The following is a 24,478-nucleotide window of genomic DNA, read 5'->3' on the forward strand; positions in this document are numbered from 1 at the left end:
GCACAACTATTATTATTGTTATATGCAGCCCTATTGTACTCCCGTCGCACTTAGAGGCCAATAGACGTGTGGACAAGTCGTAAATGGTTGCGGTGAGATTGAGTCGAGGCGTGGTGGCGGCATAATGATTCAGGTTTTCGCAATCGAATACTGCTCTGGCTTCCGTAATGGCAAAACCAAAGTACATCGTTGGTGAACATGAAAGGTGACTTGGGTTGTGCATTAGAAAGCTAATCAAGGCATTTGCCGTGCACCCAGAACACCGTCTTTCCACCAAGTCAGGGCCCCGTGCCGGGCCCCCACTGCAGCCGGGCGAGAGCCCCGCAGCCCCCCTCGGCCCTACTTTAATAACGGACCATGGGCTTTTCAACATTGATGAACCATACTAGAGTCCAGAAGCAAACTAAGCTTGTAAACTTTACTTTTGTTTTTAACCTTTTTTTTCTTATATTTATTTGTGCACATTACTGGCTAGAATAAACATAAGTAAACAGGAGTTTCTGTTTTTGTTTTGCTTGTTATAAATGCTTCAAACATCACAGACATAACTTTATAGAACAATGTACATCCATATTAATTTTTTTTCTTCTTCTACCCATACACCGATGTGTGTTAGGAATCCCACATGAGTAATATGCCTGTGATATTTTTTTCACAGGACTCGGGGGAAAGTACTGAGTATACAGTGCTAACACACATAGGTGTATGGGTAGAAACCAAAATTAATACTCTTTATCCCCAATGCAAATTTAACATCTATTATATAATGTACATCAACAAGTACATTATTTTCTTCTTATAAATTCATACATATTTTCATAGAGGGGATAGATGGCCAATTTCATAAACTTCTTCACTTTATTAAAATATATATACTGTTTCTGTGGTACTCTTCTTAAATCCGTCACAAGAAAAGACAACTTTATAAATTTACTGTTGTAAGCAGACACCATCCAAGCCCATCAACGCGTCATTTCATGTATATATCGAGATGACTGTACATATACATGTATACAGGCTAACTCATCAGAAGAAATACATGAAATAGGGAAAGGAACCAAACAAAAATTGAATCCCTTGGGCAACAAACCTTCACAAATCCATCAAAATCTAAAAGCATTATGTGTAAATTGACAAGCACAGCTAAGAACATCGCATGCCTGGCCCCAAGGTTGCTTTGGTGTAAATAAAAAGTTAACAAAATTCAGGTAAGAGCAGGTGGCAGGAGATGGATGAGTTGGATTACATACAAAATAAAGCCCGGTTCATACTTCCTGCGAAGGCGGATGCAAATGTTGACGTCACAAATTCGCATTGAATAATTCGCAACAGTTGAGCTGTGCTCAACTTTTGCGAAAAATTTGCTGCGAAAACAGAGATGGGAGGTCAAATTCGCTTTGCGTTTGCATTCACAAGAAGTATAAACCAGGCTTTAGGGTGCTGTGAAAAGGATGTATACTTTCTGAGCTTTCGAATAACTCTGAAATTCTTAAAGGGAGCTTTCCCGTAATGGCTGATGAGTGTTAAGATGAAGAACATGAAATAAATGAGGATGATCAAGAAAGAGGAGGCAATGCAAGACAAATGGAGATGATGGGAAGAGCAGAAGATAATGACTGAAGTCAAGTCAGTTGAGTTTTCCAGTTCCGTGGATTTGAGTTCCCCAAAAATCATCCATGGTTGTTGAGCTCCATAGGACCCAGTCAACTGATCTTATCTACAGCAGTAGGGAAAGTGTTAAATAGAGAGAATAGTATGAGATGAGAACAGAAGCAGATGAAGACAATAGAAGAAACAAGAAAGTAATGGAGTCAAATATGAGCTGAAAAAAAGGACAAAATAATATTTTAAAGGGTCTGTACACATTTGGGTTTTTGGAACCCTTTGACTATTTCAATCCTAAATGTGGTTGAGATATCGCCGAAAATCCGGAGTGAATATATCCATGCAGGAAGAATAATCCCTCATAGGTATACAATAATCTCAAAAGCGATACCGGTAACGCTTTCTTATATTCAAATTTTAGGGGATAAAAATCAAATATTTTTTTAATACTTTGAAGTGAAATGTTTCTCAAAAGGCATTATACTTCTTACCACGTAAGGTTATATATTAACATTAATTTTCAGATTCATAACCAAACATATACATGTACAGACCCTTTAAAGGATGAAAAAAAGGAGGAAATGAGACACAAAGTTGGAGATGAAAAATGGTAATCAGTGAAGTGGGATGACCCGATGAGACAAATAGAGAAGCTGGAGTAAGAAAAGAGAGGAAGGTGGGATGAAGGGCCAGGAGGAGAACGATACAGATACAGCCAGCTCAAAAGAAAAGAAAGAACAAACAAACAGCTAAATGAAGAGAAAATGAAATCTACAATGGAATCTTTTCTTGGTCTTCTGGGATGAGTGCTATGTTAACGTTTGAGTCATTCTCTTGCTCAGCGCTTGCCGTGCTCTGGAGTACTTCCTCAAAACTGGACTCTTGTGTCTTTCCTCCGACGACCTTTGTCTGGTGAGAAATGTCAGAAAGTTGGACATTAGTAACCTTTCTGAATCTGAATTACAAAGTTGGCAAAGCATTAGAGACATGGTGATTACACAAAGTGCTTACACTGCCAGCAACTGTGTTGTTAACAAAAACCAATTCTTTAATGTTCCTTTAAAGACAGTGGACACTATTGGTAATTGTCACAGACCAGTCTTCTCACTTGGTGTATCTCAACATATGCATAAAATAACAAACCTGTGAAAATTTGAGCTCAATTGGTCATCGAAGTTGCACGATAATAATGAAAGAAAAAAACACCCTTGACACAAAGTTGTGGCTTTTAGATGCTTGATTTCGAGACCTAAAATTCTAAATCTGAGGTCTCAAAAATTACATGTACTTCTTTCTGGAAAACTATGTCACTTCAGAGGGAGCTGTTTCTCACAATGTTTTATACTATAAACCTTTCCCCGTTACTCATTACCAAGTAAGGTTTTATGAATAACTATTTTGAGTAATTACCAAAAGTGTCCACTGCCTTTAAAATGGAAACATCACACCAACTGTTTCCGTAAAAAAAAACAATGAAGAACTTTCAGGTTTAGATGCGGGAGGAAAACTCATATAGGAAAACCCCACACAAGTCAGGAAGGGACTGAAAAGCTAATCCACACGCAAGACTCTGGTCCGGGCATCGAACCTCGGTCCATAGAGGTGAAAGGCAGGGACACAAACCACTGAGCCAACATGACTGCCCTTATTTAAGATTGGTCCCCTGTCTTTATCTGCAAGGATAAAGACTGGCACTGGTCTTGCATTAACAGGCCCAATGATTTTATTGAATACAATGTTTTCATTGAAAAATTGTGCAGTGTCCATATCTGTGTTTTGATTGGTCCGAGGTGATGTTTGTCAGCTGCACTTTCAGTCGTCTGCATTCAGAGGCATGTTTGTACATTGTACATGCACTGTACATGCATGTAATGTTTTGTGATGTGTGTAGGATTCGACTGCGAGTCTCCATGTGAAATGAATGTGAGGTCAAAGGTTCATCCGTAAGCAGGTTTCTGGCGTAATTCATGACCTTTGAAGTGTGACGTCACATGTTCAGGCTACCTTTCATTGATTGTACTTGTAAATAGCTTCTTTTATTGGAGGTTTATTGAAGGAACTTTGTTCATGGCACTAAAGCAAAAGCACATGGCGCCCTGGCAATTGCTGTGGGTGCCTTAGATTACATGTAATTCAAGGCCTGACATTATTGTTTCAGGGTGCGTTCAATTAGCTTCCCTGGGTCGACCCCGGTCTGCCCCATGTACGTTCCAATAGCTTTGACATCATTCCAGGGGCTCACCTGCATTAGCCCCAAGTGCCCTGCTTGTGGAGTGGGTCACTTCGGACTGGCCCAAGGTGCATGACGTCACCACGAGAGGGTGAGTGATCGTTCGATTAGCTTTTGTAAGGGGCTCATCCGCAGGGTCGACCCAGGGAAGCTAATCGAACCCACCCATTATGAACGTACATGTAACAGGCTTCACACTGTGATTATAAACTCATACCTTAATGGTGGTTGATGCCGATGACATCTTCTCCTCAAAAGACTTGAAGGTGTTTGAATCTCTCATGTCGCCAAGCTTCTTGGAGACGGCCGTGCCGAAGGTGTTGAACGCTGACGTGGTCTTCTGACCCGCTGTGGCTAGCCCACTCTTCGTCTTGCTGTACCTGTATTACATTCAATTGATTTGGGGGTTGAGCAAAGACAAATTGACTAGAGTGTGATTTGAACCAACGACCTCCGGTTTATCCTACCGGCGCTCTACCAACCGAGCTATTAGAGTCCTATATGTACATAGGGTGTCATTGCCCGAGTGGTTAAAGAGTATCGATTTCAAGTTCAGTTGGTTAAGTCATTGGAGTGTGGGTTCGAGTCCTGGTCATGACACTTGTTTTCCTAGAGCATGATACTCAAATGTAAATACTTCTCTTCACCCAGGGGTAAGTGTGTACCTGTGAGAGCAGGAGATGGTTTTTGGGATTGATGTAGCTTGGAGCGCTACATATTTGGCAGCACACGCTGTACTCTCTACCAACTGAGCTATCTAGCCCTATGTTGATGCTCCCCCTATTTTGTCCATTCATGTATCTCTTTGTTACGGAGTGCCAGTCAAAAGCCATACAAATTACATTGAAATACACTTTATGAGTTTGGGTGATTATTGAATTTAGAAAGATGACATCATCACAGCACAATTTCTATCACACACAAAAATGCTCCATGCAAAAACGTATCTTGGTGCATTATGGGTGCATATTTGTTTTGTGTGTACGGTACGTAATATCCAGGTTTTAAGCAAGATACAACATTTTGACAAAGTCAACCTTGTGCATAATATAAGGGCTAATGTATATTGGGAGATGCAACATTTTTGCACCGACAGGACAATGTTTAATTTTGAGAACGAATAGAACCCTTGCATATGCAAAACGCTCCACTGACGCACACGTTTGCACGCACAAAGAACAGATATAGTCCAATCGTTCGCCTCCTTTGACCCAAGTTAGGGCGCGTTTTGACCCCAGTGAGGGCGGCATTTGACCCCAGTGAGGGCCTTTTTGAGCCTGTGACGTCACATGCATGGGGTCTATAGGGTTATAAATATTAGGACACTATTTGGATGTAGACTCTCTGAGCATGGTACAATGTTATCACACAATGGAGATATGATGCTTTTTGCAATGATGCGGCCTAAAGCCAACCAGGGCCCAATAGACCCTTCCCATGAAATATGTTAATTGCACATAGCGCGTGCGCACCAACGCTTTGGTTGGCAAAATGGGGGAACATCGCGCTGTTTTGTACACGGCTAATAGGTGCGTGACGCAGATGCGATTGCGTGTCTGCTTAGTGCACAACTCTATGGCGTTTGCCAACCAACAGGGTCTGTACGCATGTGTGAATGTAATTAGCATATTTCATGGGAAGGGTCCATTTCATGGCTCTGCTTACTATAGGCAAAAAATTTGCGCTTACGGAAGCAGGGACTTTTGCGCTTATGTCACAGGTTAGCAGGGAATTTTTGCTTTTGTGCAATTACTACATGTACATTGTATGTAAGCATTCTTGGTTTACACAGCTAGCGCAGAAATTTGGCACTTGCACGAAAGAAGCAGAGAATGGTGATCTTAAGCGCAGAAATCAGTAGTAAGCAGAGCAATGAAATTGGGCCCAAAGCGCTTTGAAGACATTTACTGTACATGTACGTGGTGAAATGTTAAAACACAATGCACCCAATTTACTCTGTGAAATTTGAAATACTAACATACATGAGACATGAGTTTTTGGTAAATTGTTTTGTACACAACAAATAGGCAAGGCAAGCTTTTGGTTAGTTGAACTGAAGCGTTTAAAACATCAATCTAACGACTAATGGAAATGAACAACACAGAAAACAAACTGTAACAAAACAACATAAACAAAACATTAGTAATTACACTACATGATAAGTTTTTTCTGAAACAATGACTTTTGGTGGTGACAGGTTTACTTTTGTTGGATTGTTATGTTGATAATTCCAGAGTTACGCACAGACGAGGCCATTCAACATGTTCAGAGCTGGAGTCGAACTGTCTCTAGCTACCGGGCAACCTTGGTAGTCTAGTTGGTAAGACACTGCTCTAGAATTACAAGGGTCGTGGGTTCGAATCCCACCCTAATATACTGAGTAAACACACATCGATGTATGGGTAAAATCTTTATCCCCGATGCAAATTTAACATCTCAGAATAACCGATGTCAACCCATCAAGAGACTGTTCATTTTTGTATAATCATTACCATACACCCCAACATTGCGAAAAAAAAGTCACAAAAGTTCAGGGGACAAGTTCCATGGCCTATGTGTAATTCCAAGCCTGTAGAATTGTGTACCGGTATATTCTCTGTGTAATTCCAAGCCTGTAGAATTGTGTACCGGTATATTCTCTGTGTAATTCCAAGCCTGTAGAATTGTGTACCGGTATATTCTCTGTGTAATTCCAAGCCTGTAGAATTGTGTACCGGTATATTCTCTGTGTAATTCCAAGCCTGTAGAATTGTGTACCGGTATATTCTTTGTAACATGGAACACATTGGACAGTGTCGATTCGGTCCATGACCTTTTCTTTGACCTCTTGCTCCCACTCTGGTATTTAAGAGGAAGTACATGTACATATTTTGTAAGTCAAATCTTGCAGCTGTTTGCAACTACTATGGCATTTTGGTACCAAGCCAATTGCGGCCACTTTGGTCTCAAGGGGGTTAAAGACACTGGACACTATTGGTAATTGTCAAAGACTAGTCTTCTCACTTGGTTTATCTCAACATCCATATATGCATAAAACTTGAACACCCAGCAGGGTGGATACATGCGCATTACAAGTCTTATTATTAATATTATTTTAAATTAACAAACCTGTGAAAATTTTAGCTCAATTGGTTGCGAGATAGTAATGAAAGCAAAAAAACATTGGCACATAATAGTGTCTACTGCCTTTAAGCGTAGAGCTCAGGTATACTACCTTTTTTTCCAATTGCCGGTTTAAAATGTAAAATTCACTGTATTTGTATAACCATGGTAACTGTGGAATTTTCCAATGGAATACGAGGTATCATGCTGTTATATTTGTTAATGCGTTGTCGGTACCGTCACATGACGCTGAAAGCACCTCCGCACAATACGCAACTACTGTACCATTTCCGCCATTTTTGAAGTCAATTCCTTTGCGTATGTTGGACAGGGTAGGCGCATGTGGTTAGTGCGGTGCGCATCATGAAAATGGATGAATGCATGCATACTACTTACGTTTCTGATGTAACAACTTTATCATTCCATTCTGCTAGTTTTGTACTTGTGTTGACATATCTGTACAGTACATGTAGTTGTCGTCAATTGTTATGGTGTGTGAATCATGTGTAATTATTGTACAGATCCTTACACTATCTCAGGTTCATAAGCATTTATATGTTCAAGCAACTTTTCATACGTACAAGTTGTTTGTACACATGTACATGGTATGCGTGAGCTTTTAATGTTTTAAAAATTGTCCAGATAAAATTTCTGAAAATTTCATCGGCCCGTACAAACACTTCTGCATGTTACAGACAAATTTTAATACTTTTTCAAGAAAATCGTTCTAAATAAATTTCAGATTTTTTAATTTTTTTATATCTCTGCGACAATGGGGCCGTGCAACTTTAAAGACAGTGGACACTATTGGTAATTGTCAAAGACTAGTCTTCACAGTTGGTGTATCTCAACATATGCATAAAATAACAAACCTGTGAAAATGTCGTCAAAGTTGCGAGATATTAATGAAAGGAAAAAACACCTTTGTCAAACGAAGTTGTGTGCTTTCAGATGCTTGATTTCGGGATCTAAATTCTAAACTTGAGGTCTCGAAATCAAATTCGTGAAAAATTGCTTAGTGCTCGAAAACTACTCCACTTCAGAGGGAGCCGTTTCTCACAATGTTTTATACTACCAACCTCTCCCCATTAGTCGTTACCAAGTGAGGTTTTATGCTAATAATTATTTTGAGTAATTACCAATAGTGTCCACTGCCTTTAATTGCACAGTCTACAGTGTGCGAGTACAACCATAAACGCACTGATAGTCGTAGCAGTGGCATGTCGTGGCCGAGCAGTTCAATGCATCAAACTAAAGTTTTGGTGGTTCAGTCATCAGAGTGTGGGTTCGAATCTCAATCATGACACTTGTGTCCTTAAGCAAGACACTTGACTGTAATTGCTTCTCTTCACCACGGGTAAATGGGTACCTTTGAGGGCAGAGATGGTTCTTGTGATTTATTTAGCTTAGTGCACTACATATTTGGCAGCACATGCTTTAGACTCCCAAGGGAGCCAAAATGGTTTTCAAGCAATGACATAAATGGCCAAGTGACCCGGGATAATAATGTTGGAGTGCCATGAGTGCCCAATACATGTAAGAAGCCGCTATTACTAATACAATTTTGTAGCTATAAAAAAGTGTACAAAATAAAAAGCATGTATACATGCAGGATTGTTAACACACAAACCCATACACACCCAAACACCTTTTAAATGTCAAGGGCTGAATTTCATAGAGCTGCTTAACGGCTGATTTCGCGCTTACTCATGTTACTGTGCGAGATTATTTTTCATGCTAACCATTCAAGCACACGAAATACACCTTCCAGTGCTTAGAGCACGTAAACTAATAATGTCACCATGCAAATCTAAGGTGAACATGGTAAATGCACAGGCTGGCCACCTAATTTTCTTGCTAATCCGTGAAATACGCTTACACCTAAGCAAAGCAAATTTTTCTGCTACAGTAAGCACACAAATTTGCTTAAGGTTAAGCAGCGCTATGAACTTGGGCCCTGGCAATACGCCTCTCTTAATATTCATGCATGATGTCATAATTCATACCCAAAATGAGGCCATAGGCACACGTCCGAAAATACTTGCAGTGGCTGCACCTATGGCCTTGTTTTAGAATTGTGACGTACTCATGCATAAATATTAAGGGAGGGGTATAGAACCTTAGTAAACTTACGCATTGGACTGTTGGAAATTCTGCCAGCTGTGTTTGAGTTCTTCTTTCATTTGGTTCATGGGTGTAACGCCAAGCTTCCGTTTGATTTCTTTGGCATGGCCTTCCTTGGCTCGCAGCGTTTGCCTCAAGGTTAGGATGTCACTCTCAATCTGAAAACAAAAGAGTCAGAAATTAATAAAAATTTGGGGCGGAACAAAGAAACATTGACTAGTCGCATCCCTTTAAAGGCATGGACACTATTGGTATTACTCAAAATAATTGTTAGCACCTTACTTGGTAGCGAGTAATGGAGAGCTGTTGATAGTGTAAAACAGTTTGAGAAACAGCTCCCTCTGAAGTAACGTAGTTTGTAGAAAGAAGTAATTTCTCACTAAAATACTTGAATTTGATTTTGAGACCTGAGAATTTGGTTTTGAGGTCTCGGAAACAAGCATCTGAAACTTGTGCAACGAGGGTGGTTTTCTTCCATTATTCTCTTGCAACTTCGATGACCAATTGAGCTCAAAGTTTCACAGGTTTGTTATTTTATGAATGTACAATGTACATGTACACCAAGTGAAAATACTAGTCTTTGACAATTGCCAGTAGTGTCCAGGGCTTTAACAGCTCTCCGTTGCTCGATCCCAAGAAGTTTTTATGCTAAATACATACTTTGAGTAAATACCGAATGTGTTTAGTGCCATCAAGGTTGTAAATTTTGAAAATTTGCTAAAGAAACAGATTGTCACAGATTGTCGATAATTGTTATTTATTTTTGCTTTTCACCAATTGGCTTTGGGCCTTTATCTCGCGGCCACGACCCTGCCGGTTTTAAACGGCCGTTTAAGAACCTGCAGCCGTTTTCACGAAAGGCTAGTAATAATCCTATCTCGAGATAGGATGAGTAACCCGTCTTAACTTGGGATGGTTTCAATGTGTCCTATGCCTTTCGATACGGAACTTAACTCATCCTAAGTCAAAAGATTAATCCTAAGTTAGGAAGAGTTTGTTGAAATCGACGGCTGTGGCCAGTCTTTTATTCCTGCATTTACTTGTTACCTCAGCCAGCTCAGCGCGGAGTCGTTCCCTCTCTTCTTCATCCTGTTCAACCTCTACCCCCGGGCTGGGTAAGTCGCTTGGTGTGCTGGCTGGTGTGTTATCATACAATGGCGTAGAGTCTGGCGAGGAAAGGGGCTCTTCTGTACAATGAAAAAAACAAAGAAGTTGTGACCGTGAGACATTAGCGCTTCATTTTATTTATCGATTCTGGTTGTGAAGACAAGGAAGGACGTTTTGGTTTTACATGGTTGTCAGTGGCAGGAAAACCCCAGAGAATTGTTCAAGGGAAAACACTTGAGTCAAAAAGGGACTGAAAACCCAATCCACATAGTAACCCCAGATGATTCAAACCGGAGTTGAAAGATGAGAAAAGTGTTGTGTATATGTAATGCACACAAAAAAATCACTCCACTCATCGTCAAAAGAAGGGGGCTCGCCTAGTCTGTTCGGCAGCAAACTGCGACGCAGCACATTGTACATGTAATTGTAAACCATACTTCAAAAACGTAGGAAAAAAATACTGACCACTTTAATGCCCAACCAGGGGTGTGATAAAGTGCGCTATAAATAAACCCAGAATAATTAATAATAATTATCTATATTTTCCACCTGGTTCAGAGTAACCACTGCCTTCATCTGGGATATAATCCTCGTCATCATCTGGTACAATACTCAGATACGAATGGTAACTTGGAGCTCCCGCTAATGGCGACTTGTAATCCTCCGTCAACTCACAATCATCGCTCGATCCATACCCTTCCTCTACCGTGAAGAACTTCTGCACCGACTCGTCGATGTAACGTGGCTGCTCCTTCGATTCGGGCGGACCGCTGTTTGGTGATGAAGTTGTCTTGGACTTGCCATTCGCGGGCGAGTTCGCCGACTTTTTGTTGTTGTTGCGACGCATCAAGGTCATGATGGTTGCAGAATGTTGGATCTGCTTCAAAAATCTTTAGAATGACTCCCCTAAGATAGAGAGCTCAGTGGTTTTTACAGTTCACACAGTGCTGTTTTTCAATCTTTTTGTGATCAGACGTAAACTCTCATAAACACACAAATGTTTCACACTGTTGATCTTGTAGTCAAATAAGACTTCCAAAGTAATGTATGATTCTATGCTTGTTTTACTGTTACCCTTGTTTACATTCAAAATGGTGAGGTTTTCAAAAGTTTCATACAGTTACGTGTAAACCACATCCAAACACAAAGCAAGAGCTTTTAACTTTCAAAAAAGCTGACCAGTGAAACAGTACGCAAAAATGAAGTTTACAATGTTGCACTTGTAGTGGTTTTTAAGAGATGTTAGAGTACGTGTACGTATTATCAACATCAAGCCCTAAGTACAGTCAATCCTCCAAGGTACAATGTATTATCCCTGAAAACTCTGCATTATACTGTACCGGTATATAAAGTTCAAACTTGACTTCTTGTCATACAAGATTCCAATTCAGAAAGGATCTCCGAATGATGTGATATCCTCTAGCAATGATGGAGCAAGCTCCAGAAATGAGTCCAGTCAATAAATTCCGTTTACAGTACGAGTCTGAAACTACCAACAGGTCTGCATTCCTAAGTTCCTGTACAACGGGTGTGTGTACTTGCACCACCACAAAGATACCTCATCAATGTATGGAATGGAATCCAGCAAGTTTATTAGAGCACAACAAATTGTTTGTTGGAATGGTTTTGTTATGAGGTTTTATTGTGTGAGTCGGAACACAACTCGAGCAGTACACCCTGGTACATGTATCAAGGACTTGACTTCAAAAACTTCCAGGAATGAATTTGCATTATATAACAGCGGGCGCTATTTGAACTGGGTATAATGCACATACAATGCTTTTTAATCGCTTGTACAAGGCATTGCGATAAGCTGCCCACAGACAGGGGGTACTACAGTATGTACTTATGGGGGTGTGTTAATTCTTCCAACTGAAGGACACTTCAACAAACTAGGAGTGAACTTTGATCAAGAAAAGGACTTTGCCACTAGCAGTGTGTGCATGTCCTATTGGAGTGTTCGGCTCAAGTTGAATGTACACAATAAAGTGTTTACAAATGTTTTGTTTGATGCACACATGTCATGGCTGTTGCAAATAATGTACTCCTCACATCTGTGGTTGTTGGCACCCAACTGCTGTTTCATTTTCACATCAAATGAGGCTCTGAACTTGAAGAGTAGATGAAATAGCCGTTGATAAAGCAGGGATGCCAGTGTCCAACTGGTTGTACGATCAGTAACAATGTACACGCTCAAGTTGTTGCGCACCCAACTGCCGTTTCATTCTCAAACTTCACATCTAATGAGGCTCTGAACTTGAGTTATGAAACAGCCGTTGATACAGCAGGCAGTCAGTGTACACGTTCAATCATACGCCCAAGAATTGTATGGAGGATCCAATTACTCCGCTAATGTTTTTATTTCACTTCCACGATCTCCAAGAGTGGAGTCCCAGTTGAGCTGTCAATGTGTTTTTTCCCTTCGTTGAAAACTGACGTCCAGGTTGCCGGAAAGCAATCAAACATGATCAATCCAATTGTGATGGTTTCTAATTAGCTTAAGTGGTTTCATGTTAAGACTTCATGCTAGCATATTTGTATTACACTGTACCGCAGTTAAGTTTGTACGCACATAACTTCATGCTACATTTGTGTTTATAATTTTGGAGACTATACACTCAATACGCACAGTTATGTGTAACTAAACCTCGAAACGCATCAGATTTAGACGAGACAAATCTTTGAATTTCTGGCACGACTGTTCAGACAATCACATCCACGCTACAAACTGAGTTGAATCAGTTTCTGCCACATCACCAGCCATATTGCCAATTCATGAATCTGAGTTGGCCATCCAATTTAAAGATTTTGTTTTGTTCAAAATGTATTTTAACGGGCCTAACAACAGTACTTAGTTTTTGTTGGGAATATTTTGTTTCCACGCGCATAATACAGACATTCATTACTTTTGTGACTGAACAGATAAAAAGTGAAAAACAATAGCAAGCTACATTGTTTACTTCAATCTCTTCCAAACACTGAACAGAGTAACAATGTTCCATGTCGAGTTTGGCTTAATGTAGCATTAGACCATTTGAAACAAAGTACCTTGGACATTTGGAAAAAATAACCACAGACTGATCTTGTTTAATCCCACGTACGAAAGAACTTATTTTTTTAATTTGACAAGCCACAGCTCTTCCCACTAAAATCAATAGACATTAATATATTCTATTCAGAATCCTAGCCTATTGTTTAATAGCCAGCCCCCATTCAACCTCCAATACATGTGTTGCTAATATTTTTTCAATCAATAAAGTGTAATGATTAACACTGTGAGACTAACGACTGAAGTGTTAAGTATAGGAGAACTCTAGGGTCATGGCCGCCGTCTGGTCGTGGGGATTCAGGTGTTTGGTAAACAATGCAGGTCTGATACTTCACGGAGGCAAAGAATGCGATTGCCTCCATGCCCCTTGGTCATTACCTTGGTGCCCTTAAAATGCTCCGGTAGAAATTTACAGTGTTTGATAAACAATGCAGGCCTGATGCTTCACACGGAAGCAAAAAATGCGATCGCCTCCATGCCCCTTGTTGCCCTTGAAATGCTCCAACAGAAATTCACAACTTCATCATAGGGTGCCCTTACCAAGGAGAAAATGCCTTGGTGCCCTTGCCCTATCAAAAACGAAGCATACAAGCCTGCAACGCCAAAGTGGGGTGTAGTGGCTGAGCGGATTAGAACACAGAGCTCAGGCACCAGTGTTTCTCGTCAGCAGAGTGTGGGTTCGAGTCCCGGTCGTGTCACTTGCGTCCCTGAGCAAGACGCTTGACTATAATTGCTTCTCTCCACCCACGGGTAAATGGGTACCTGTGAGGGCAGAGATGGTTCTTGTGATTGATTTAGCAGAGTAGTACATGTGTTGCACAGGCTGTATACTCCCTAGGGAGCTGAGATGGTTTAAGGAATGAACAGGCGCAGTGACCAGGGTATTAATGTTGGAAGCGCTTTGAGTATGCACTTCGGGTGTGAAAAACCCTATAAAAACCACATTTAACACACATCGGTGTATAAAATATACATGTACATGGGTAAAAACCCAAACAAATCAGTTTTTATTGTCATTCATTTTGGGAGTAGTTACCAAACGTATGTATAGACCTTCCCTTTAGGCTAAAGGTCATGTACAGTCATGTACAAATTGTTTTTTTTGTCAACGTAGTGAAGAGAATGATACCATGTAAGTCACCTGAGAAAGTTTCAGCAGACAACAGTCAACTTGTTGACAATGTCAACGTTTAGTCCTTTCTCTATGGTTTAGCGAGGTGACAGTGGAGAGTGGGTACCAACCGCATAGCAGACCACAGTATTCATTAACGAACACCAACCCTCAGTAATCTGGAAATGACTCAGAATGCATTATGACTCATTTCTCAGATTCATTTCAAATGTTTTATTAATTTCTAATCAGCCATGTCAACAGGGTTACAATTATTTGAGTAAAATGACCAATAGTCTCCAGTGCCTTTAACTCGGACGGGTTTTCTCAACAAGAGGGGACAAAACAATTTCACAGGATGGTACAACAATTTCACAGGATGGTACAACAAAGTTTTGGATAAAAATTACAACATTTTTCTTCAGGGTACATGTATTACCGAAGTACTTGACCTACACTTGCGTCCAGTACTCATTTGGGTTTATTTTTAAGTCAGCAGGGAATAATTTCATCCCACAATTTAAATTTCCATAGCGAAATATTTCAGCTTAACAGATTTTGTGCACACTGGTTGCTAACATTGAGTAGCAAATGATGATTTTTGATTAGCAACTGACACATTTTGCGTAGCATTTTGCTCTGAGCTATTCATTATACAAGGGAAATCGTTCACTGACACGTACACAGAAAGTTTCAGCAGAGTACAGTCCCACTTGTTGAGAAAACAGCAAAAAATACAGTACATATGTATTAGTGTACTTTCTTCAAAGACAACATCAAACATGTCAAACCCATCCGAGTTAAAGGCACTGGACACTATTGGTAATTACTCAAATAATTGTTTCAACATAAAAACTTACTAGACTGACAAGCAATGGAGAGCTGTTGATTATGTAAAACATTGTGGGAAACAGCTCCCTCTCGGGTAATGTAATTTGGGGGAACAAGGTTATTTCTCACTCAAATATTCAAAGACTTCAAGGCCTTTAAAGTGGTGTACTTTGTGCGTCCTGATTACAAGTCTAAATAATAATGGCTGTGAAAACTCAGAGTTCTATAATACATGTAGTATACAAAAATGACAATTATGTTTTCTTGGATGAGGTCATTCCCAGTAATGACCTACATGATACCTTCAAACAGAAATGCATTAATAGCATGTTTGCCATGTGAACAGCACTACATTTGTACATCCAATGGCATGAAACCATTTAGCAATGGTTTACTTACCAACCAGTGCATCGTACAGACAGCTTTCTGGTGGATCAGATTCCATAAGTACTAGCGCCATCTTCCATTCCAACCCCAACGTCAACAAATGGTAATCAACAGACGAGAGAAATCAATTCCCTGTCTCTAGAGTCTATAGAGAGTTCAAATCTGACTCAGAGTCAATGATGCAACCTCCAGTCCGTAGTACGGTCATTGAAAACTCATCTCAAAGAAACACGAATGTCATCCTTAGGAAATGTGTAGCATCGTGATCTTTCCAATAGTCAATTATCCACGGAAATAGCAATGGTGAAGTACTGTATGCATGTCAAATTGGGACTGTGTGCCTCACACACTGCCAAGATACATACAGCATGGTGTTTGCCCAAACGATAGTGAACACGAACATTTCCTCGGGAAATGAAAATGATGCCAATATCACGGGTGCTACGTACATTAATTATTCAAAGCGAGTGGTGACAAAATGGCCTACTCTCTACTACAGTCGAGTCGGACTGGTTTACACTGTACTATGTTTCTGAGACTGTGGGCATGGCACTAACACAATATGGGTGATGTCTAACTGTACAATGTGGGCAGTTTCCCCAATAGGAAGATGCACTTCCTCTCTACATCATCGCATGTTTAATCCTTGAAATATTGTAGTGGTCACGTAGTGTCATGTTAGGAACACAGGGCAGGCTCAATAACGTATGCATTGAACTCAGTGTGCAGGCTCGGTATACACCTGATACACAGTGGTGCACGTACTCCACACATACATTGCACATGTACACAGTCTAGTCTCTGACAGTATACAATGTACGTAGTCTAGAACAATGTCTTGAGTACAACATACACATCATGTATGAAGATTTGCAGTATACTGGAACCACCATCTGGAGAGCCCATCCCAGATTGACATTACATACATGCGTTTATTCGATGTTCCAAATAGTGTATTAGAAAGAGTAATATGGTCAAAATTATTGTATAAAAGAGATTAAAAGGTAAAAATATAAACAAAATGCAACATCTAGGTCCGGGGAGAAGCACAGCTTTTGTCCCCCAGTCTATGAACAGAAAGACTTGTAAACAAAAAACAGACAGATATTAAAAATACAGAACAAAACTAACAGTAACAGGTGTAAAGGCCGAGTTATAGTCGGTCGCGCGATGGTCGGGCGTCGGAAATCTAGACGCGCGATCATAAAAAGACCAGTTTTTAGGCTTCAGTCTTAGGATTGCGTGCAAGATTTCCGTCGCGTGACCATCGCGCAACCCACTATAAACCGGCCTTTAGACAGAAAACAAAGCCGTTACTATTTCTGCATACAAAAATTACATCATCAGTATCTTAGTATTCATTTAGAAACATATGGTACTTATTTTTGTTTCTACAGGGACATTATAATAATACCCAATAGCCCAATTACCGCTCCAGATTTTCGGCACTTGTCTCAAAAATTCTACCACCTTTCAAAATTAATTTTTCACAGGTGGTTGTCAAGCAGGTGCCAACTAACATTTACACTGCTATAGGCTTAATTGGTTTTGGCCATTACTTAATTGTAAAAGCTGCTTGCATTGAGTTAATGAGTAATTTGTTTCTCTAACTTGGGGGGCATTTTGTTTTGTAATCGAGAAAGGAAGAAAAGGTGATAGAGACACCGTTTAAACTAGATCAAGAAAGGTGTTCCTGGTTAGATTGGCTGCAAAGCACCTTGTAATTAACCATAATTACCAATGAGTGCTTATACAATGTAGGTGCTACATGTACATGTATTCAAAGAAAATTCAATTCAATTCAATTCAAAATTGGTTTATTTTCATATAAAAATACAAGACCAAATAAAAAGTCATAGACTAATGGCATTTGGTCAAAAATAGATGTACAAGTTTACATGATAAAACAACAATATCAAAAATATTACTAGAGAAAAACAGACAGGAATTGGGAAAACAGCCATAGACAGGGGGGGGGGGATGATTTGTGGACACAAAATAGAAACAAAACAAAAGGGAGTTTAAAACAAAACAGCAACATTTTGTAGGCAAGGGAGATTTGGACACAACAGGAGCACAAAAGAAATAAAATGGAGCTGTTATCATTAACTGATTGAGTTAAGCATCTGGAGCATATGAGGGGAATGGCGAGTTTTTGTATCTTTGAGTTTTTATCTGAAGGTGTTCTAGTTGCCTGGTGTTTCTTAAAGTATGCTCTGACAAATAATTAGATTTACGTTCTGGGGGGAGACTGAGGAGGCGATGATTATCAGAAGTGAACAGAGATTTGGAAAATTTAATGCCTAGGTGTTTACGCCTTTCATTCAATGATTCAAGTCTAACAAAATTCAATTCGGATAAGCAATATTACGAAAAGCCCTTTAAAAGAAAATACTTCAAAACAGTTCACATACATTTGTTTGTGTATTACCTAGCAGGAATAAAACTGAGCGCTTTGAGATGCCCATCCGGTGTGGTACAGTGCAACAATAATTTTAGTAATTTTTGTTACAACACGGTTGTACATGTACACCAATGTGTGTTAGCACTGTATGCTCAGTACTTTCCTGAGTGCTGTGAAAAAATCACAGGCATATTATTTGAGTGGGATTCAAACTCCGACCTTTGCAATTCTAGAGCAGTGTCTTACGAACTAAACCACAGAGATTACCCGGTAGCTACATAAATCATAGCGGTACCCGCTGCTACATGTAAATATGTAGGATTCGAACTGACTCTACGCTACCGCCGGGCAACCTCGGTGGTCTTGTTGGTGAGACACTGTTCTAGATTTGCAAAGATCATGAGTTCGAATCCCACCTGAGTGATGTATGCCTACTCTTTTTTTCCACAGGACTCAGGAAAGTCCCGAGTATACAGTGATAACAGTAACACCATTGGTGTAAGGGTTAAAACCAAAATGAATGCTACAATAATGTTGGAGTGCCATGAGCGACACTGAATGGGTCAGGGCAAAATTGAGCGCTCTCTCTTAAGCCTATTATTATTATTAAATGGTAACTGGAAAACAAACAAAAACTGTGAGAGCACAGCCATTAATAGCAGGCTAATTCCACATGTACGTAGTATTGGAGTAGGTCTATTCTGTAGAACACAGTGTTGAGGACTTATTTTACAGTAGAACATTGTGGTGATTGCAAACTACACTGTAATCTTGGTAATAACTTGTAAGACACCTGTATGTGTATTAAAAAGTACATTACAGTATCTTCTGTTCCAAGTTCGCCAACACCCCTTGCTAATGTAGTATCCTCACCCTAAACCTTTAACCCCAACCTTAGACCAGACCTACATACGGTACAATGTGTAACCCTTACCCTAACCCAGCCTACCCCTAGCGTGAAGATCAGAAAGAGTTATCAGGAGGGGTTATAATAATAAATTTTGTGGAACATTTTGTGGCAGTTAATCTTGGTAGAAATTTTGAATTTTATTTACAAACTTCATGATCCAAAGGTAAAATTACAGAGTCATTACAGTAGTTTAAAATTACATTTTATGTAAAATATTTAAAAAGTACACCTCAAATATCAAAAATAAATTATATAAGAAAAACAGAATGCACCTTCACCAATGTATAAAACAAAAACAGAACCACATTTACTGAAGAAACACCTCACTAAAGAAAAGGGAAAAGGGAATTTCATACTTTAGAGAGGGCAGGGCAATTTCCATTTCACGAACAGCACTTCCATTGGAAAATCTTAAACTTTATGGGAAACATCTGAAGGGGCAGGCACCAAGGCCAAGACTAGGGGCAACAAACATGATGTAGGGCAGTGGCCCCTGGGGCCTCCATGCATGTAAATCTGGACAGGCCTTGGAGTGTCAGGGGAAGGACGGTCAACCCTTAAAAGATCAATGCTTTTTTAATGCACTGGACCAAGTTCTGGTGTTGTCAGCAGCAGAGTGTGAGTTAAAACCCTGGTCATGAAACAAGTGTGCACCTGAGTTGTGGGGAGACGGGTCTTTTTCTTCAGCTGCGCCACGCATCTCAAACTCTCTACCACTTAATCTTAAATCTTGCCTTTGTACCACAACATTCAAATCTCTTCTCAAAACTTATCTTATGTCACAGGTTTTCAAGGACTAATTTTGTTGTGTCTGTTTTTCTTTGTTTTGTTTTGTTTGTTGTTGGTTTTTTACTGCACCTTGAACACCCAGCAGGGTGGATACATGTACGTGCGCATTACAAGTCTTATTATTTATTATTATTAATTGATTATGATTAATACCTCACTGTGTATCTTTTGTTACAAAAAAAGAATCTTCAAACTTTTGACTTTGTTTCATGTTGTATGTAAATGTTAGATTTCATATAAAGACATGATTTATAAATACCCTCTTTGTTTTTGTGTTCAAATAAAAACAGTTTATTGTGATTGATGAAGTCCAGGGTTCTCCCCAGAATTATTCAAAACTATAGAGCAGTTTCGAAACACACTGAATGATTAAAAATGTCAAAGCATTCATAAACTGGGAATTTCAATTTGGAAAGGGCAAGGCCAATTTCATTTTGCAAAGGGCAATACATCTTAAAGTTTATTGGAAAATGTTGAAGGGACACCCAAGGCCAAGACCACTGGGGGCAACAGCAGCCAAGACCACTGTGGGCAACAGAGGCCAAGACCACTGGGGGCAACAGAGGCCAAGACCACTGGGGACAACAGAGGCCAAGACCACTCGGGGCAACAGAAGCCAAGACCACTGGGGCAACAGAGGCAAAGACCACTGGGGCAACAGAGGCCAAGACCACTGGGGCAACAGAGGCCAAGACCACTGGGGCAACAGAGGCAAAGACCACTGGGGCAACAGAGGCAAAGACCAGTGGGGCAACAGAGGCCAAGACCACTGGGGCAACAGAGGCCAAGACCACTGGGGCAACAGAGGCAAAGACCACTGGGGGCAACGAAGGACAAGACCACTGGGGGCAACAGAGGCCAAGACCACTGGGGGCAACAGAGGCCAAGACCACTGGGGGCAACAGAGGCCAAGACCACTGGGGGGCAACAGAGGCCAAGACCACTGGGGCAACAGAGGCCAAGACCACTGGGGCAACAGAGGCAAAGACCACTGGGGCAACAGAGGCAAAGACCAGTGGGGCAACAGAGGCCAAGACCACTGGGGCAACAGAGGCCAAGACCACTGGGGGGCAACAGAGGCCAAGACCACTGGGGCAACAGAAGCCAAGACCACTGGGGCAACAGAGGCAAAGACCACTGGGGCAACAGAGGCAAAGACCAGTGGGGCAACAGAGGCCAAGACCACTGGGGCAACAGAGGCCAAGACCACTGGGGCAACAGAGGCAAAGACCACTGGGGGCAACGAAGGACAAGACCACTGGGGGCAACAGAGGCCAAGACCACTGGGGGCAACAGAGGCCAAGACCACTGGGGGCAACAGAGGCCAAGACCACTGGGGGGCAACAGAGGCCAAGACCACTGGGGCAACAGAGGCCAAGACCACTGGGGGCAACAGAGGCCAAGACCACTGGGGCAACAGAGGCCAAGACCACTGGGGGAAACAGAGGCCAAGACCACTGGGGGCAACATAGGCCAAGACCACTGGGGGAAACAGAGGCCAAGACAACTGGGGGCAACAGAGGCCAAGACCACTGGGGGCAACAGAGGCCAAGACCACTGGGGGCAACAGAGGCCAAGACCACTGGGGGCAACAGAGGCCAAGACCACTGGGGGCAACAGAGGCCAAGACCACTGGGGGCAACAGAGGCCAAGACCACTGGGGGCAACAGAGGCCAAGACCACTGGGGGCAACAGAGGCCAAGACCACTGGGGGCAACAGATGCCAAGACCACTGGGGGCAACAGAGGCCAAGACCACTGGGGCAACAGAGGCCAAGACCACTGGGGGAAACAGAGGCCAAGACCACTGGAGGCAACATAGGCCAAGACCACTGGGGGAAACAGAGGCCAAGACAACTGGGGGCAACAGAGGCCAAGACCACTGGGGCAACAGAGGCCAAGACCACTGGGGGCAACAGAGGCCAAGACCACTGGGGGCAACAGAGGCCAAGACCACTGGGGGCAACAGAGGCCAAGACCACTGGGGGCAACAGAGGCCAAGACCACTGGGGGAAACAGAGGCCAAGACCACTGGAGGAAACATAGGCCATGGCCTATAAGTTAGCATCCGTGCTAACTTATAACTAATAATATTGTCCTTGTATTCCTTCCAGTCTACTATTGCCGGGAGGATCAAGGATAACAATTATTGCTATGATGAGGTCATAACAGAGTACAAGTTAACATTAATCAATAGGGTCGGACAGTTAGAATAATTCAATTCACTTTATTTTCAATTCCAAACAAATAAATAATAAAGAACTATTTATACTAAGTATTACTATCGTGACCAATCAAATAAATAAAGTGTTCTGTACAACATTTTTAGACATTGTTTTCAAATTGTTTATTTACCTTACATTACAACATTACAAAGTCCAAACAAAAACTTCCCGCCCCCACACATCGTGACCATGCCCACCTTTTTTAGAAAACAAATGGGAAAAAAACTTTTCTGTTTATCAATCATTTCTGACCTCCACTTTAAAACTTTGAACATTTAAAACTTGTCTAGATTATCTAGATGTAGTTGCGATAACGTAACCCTCCTCCTGACGGCCACCAGGCCGGAGGGTTACGAGATTCTTTCGAGCGGCAAATGACAATCTGGTCCAACACGTATAATTTTGACAGCTAGTCACCAGATTTGCCCCATTTTTACCACTTTCCAAAATCATGACACAAATTCTAGCTGTCAAAATTATACTTGTTGGACCAGATTGTCATTTGCCGCTCGAAAGAATCTCAAAACCCTCCGGCCTAGCGGCCGTCAGGAGGAGGGTTACGTTATCGCAACTAACCTAGACTAAGCTCTACGTAAAGATGCTGCAAGTGTAGCGTTATGTACAGGGGAGGGCTAAAGTGGCTGGGCAGGGTCACAATACAAATCACTGTGGCAAACAACCCATCCTAAGTTAAGACGAATCTTAATGCTTTGTGAAATCGTACACTTGTCCGTCTTTTTTCCGTTTCGGCATTGTCGATCCCATCCATATTTTCCAGTTTCCAGCGGATCCCGATAGTGACTCTTTCCCAGTCCCGTTTATATCCCGTTTCGTTTATTTTGTTCCCGTTCAGTTTATTATTTTCTGTTCTGTATAGTTTTCAAACCCCTTTGCTCCCCCCCCCTCACCAGCCTCGTTCATTTTTCCCCCCAACTCCCTGTCCAACCGTGTGCCCCATAACCCTATGATCCCGTCCCATATCTAACCCACGCCTCCGTGCCTCTCCCGTCCCCGTGATCCCCTGCATTGGCATTGTTCTTTGCTTGCCACTGTTTGCCCATAACTCATATTTTCCAGTTTTGCACGGGTCCCGTTTTGTTTCCCGTTTAATGGGCTTGATTTCCCCCACTCAGTTTAATATTTTCCTGTCCCATGTCCCATATCACGATAGTCCCTTTTAATTTTGTTCAATCCCTACCTCAGCCCTGTTCATTTTCCCCGTCATTTCTATTTTTGCCGTTTCCCTGTCCCCCGTTCCACAGACGTACCACTTTGTGCCCCTACATCCTTTCCCCGTCCGGAATCTAACCCGTGCCTCCTTCCCGTCATCCCGCACGTGAATTGTTCTCTGCACTTTTTGCCGTACCATAACTTTCTTGTTCCCTGCGGGTCCTGCCAGTCAGGTGGTTCTCCGTTTCGTGTATTTTTCTCTGTCCAGTTTTTTTTCTTCCTGTGTCCAATGTCATCATTAGTCCCTTTTTCATTTTCCTCTTTCCGTATTATTTTTCCAGCCCCTTTACTAATGTTCCCTACAATTTTTGCCGTTCACCCGCCCTCTTCCAACAGACGTACCACACTACATGCCACTTCCATCTCCCTGTCCCCACAATGTGCTCTAATAACCCCCTACAGCCTTCGTCACATCACAAAGGACGCTTGCCCTCAACCACAAAGTTATACACGCTCGCGCTTTGACTGTGACGTCACAAACAACACATGCCCCAACCCACGGGTACCCCGAAATTTATCCAGGACGCATCATTTTAGCAGGGTGCGGGCACCACTTGCCAAACAACAATGGCGGCGCCCATGCGATTTAACTTTTAAGCACTTTTATAATATAGATGTTGAACGGGTTCTGTTTATCACAACTGGACTTGACTGATGTCTGTCAACATCACTGCCACTCTGTGTGTCACTGACACTGTCAGTGGTCACGTTCGTACAGCAGTGTCACTCCTGTCTATTCACTTCTCTGTGATTGGTGACTTTTTTGTCACTTGGTCAGTAATTTCTTTATAAATTATTGTCAATTAATTCCCGTTGTTATTCTTTGGTTGCCCTTTATAATTTATTTATTGTTTGTTGGAAAGGTAAACCATAACTGGTAATATAAACATTAACAACATGAAATTTAGTTAAGTCTGATATTGGGAGTCTGATATCGTGACGTGTCCTGAAATCTCAGAATCTGATTCCGAGTGACAGTGAATGGTCGCCAGAGCAGAGCAGATGGGTTTATATTTTACCTACCTGTGGTGGCAATATCCGAGTACATGTGATCTGCTGGGGCAGGCAAGCCGTTGTTATCCATCTTTCTGGCTTCAAAGTGTCCTTTCAAAACCGAGGAGTTTGTTCAATTTAGCGAAAATTCACCTGGAAAAGAGGTCCACACATGAATTTCTATAATTTTTCATTCACGTCCCAATATGATTTCAGATAATTTAACGTGTATATGATGTTTATCTTTTCATCACTTTATAATTATTTACCTGTAGATCGTGATTTAATTCAGCCTTCGTCACCAATGAACTATTTTTTTTAAGTAAAAAGACAACAATAAATACTAGATTTTATATACGTCTTTTCAAATAAATATCATTAG

The 24,478-nt window shown here is 41.3% G+C and overlaps 1 protein-coding gene across 4 annotated transcripts; it reads right to left on the reverse strand.

Annotated features, from left to right (window-relative positions):
• Nucleotides 1–691: 691 nt before the first annotated feature.
• Nucleotides 692–24,338, reverse strand: LOC117301018 (tumor protein D54-like). 4 transcript variants are annotated; one of them, XM_033784897.1, is made up of 6 exons: nucleotides 24,127–24,338; nucleotides 10,109–10,248; nucleotides 9,071–9,219; nucleotides 7,334–7,393; nucleotides 4,053–4,215; nucleotides 692–2,514 (listed from the first exon to the last, which is right to left on the reverse strand). In XM_033784897.1, exons 1-6 carry the CDS (start codon nucleotides 24,185–24,187, stop codon nucleotides 2,377–2,379), a joined length of 711 nt encoding a protein of 236 aa, XP_033640788.1. In that variant the 5' UTR covers nucleotides 24,188–24,338; the 3' UTR covers nucleotides 692–2,376. The 4 variants fall into 4 exon arrangements, with proteins under 4 accessions (XP_033640788.1, XP_033640789.1, XP_033640791.1 ...); XM_033784898.1 differs by lacking the exon at nucleotides 24,127–24,338 and adding an exon at nucleotides 15,559–16,255; XM_033784900.1 differs by lacking the exon at nucleotides 24,127–24,338 and adding an exon at nucleotides 10,718–11,675.
• Between the last annotated feature and the right edge of the window lie 140 nt (nucleotides 24,339–24,478).

The sequence above is a fragment of the Asterias rubens genome, chromosome 16 (assembly GCF_902459465.1).
Source record: "Asterias rubens chromosome 16, eAstRub1.3, whole genome shotgun sequence".
Taxonomy (NCBI): Eukaryota; Metazoa; Echinodermata; class Asteroidea; order Forcipulatida; family Asteriidae; genus Asterias; species Asterias rubens.

Bases quoted from the DNA above. Each gene is read 5' to 3' on its own strand.
- LOC117301018 (XM_033784900.1), bottom strand. From the start codon at position 11,024: ATGACCTTGATGCGTCGCAACAACAACAAAAAGTCGGCGAACTCGCCC. The intron at 9,220-10,108 runs GTAACAAGTAAA...TTTTGTTTTCAG, and splicing joins TCCGCGCTGAGCTGGCTGAG to ATTGAGAGTGACATCCTAAC. The intron at 4,216-7,333 runs GTAAGTAGTATG...AATGTAATACAG, and splicing joins AAAGTTGTTACATCAGAAAC to GTACAGCAAGACGAAGAGTG.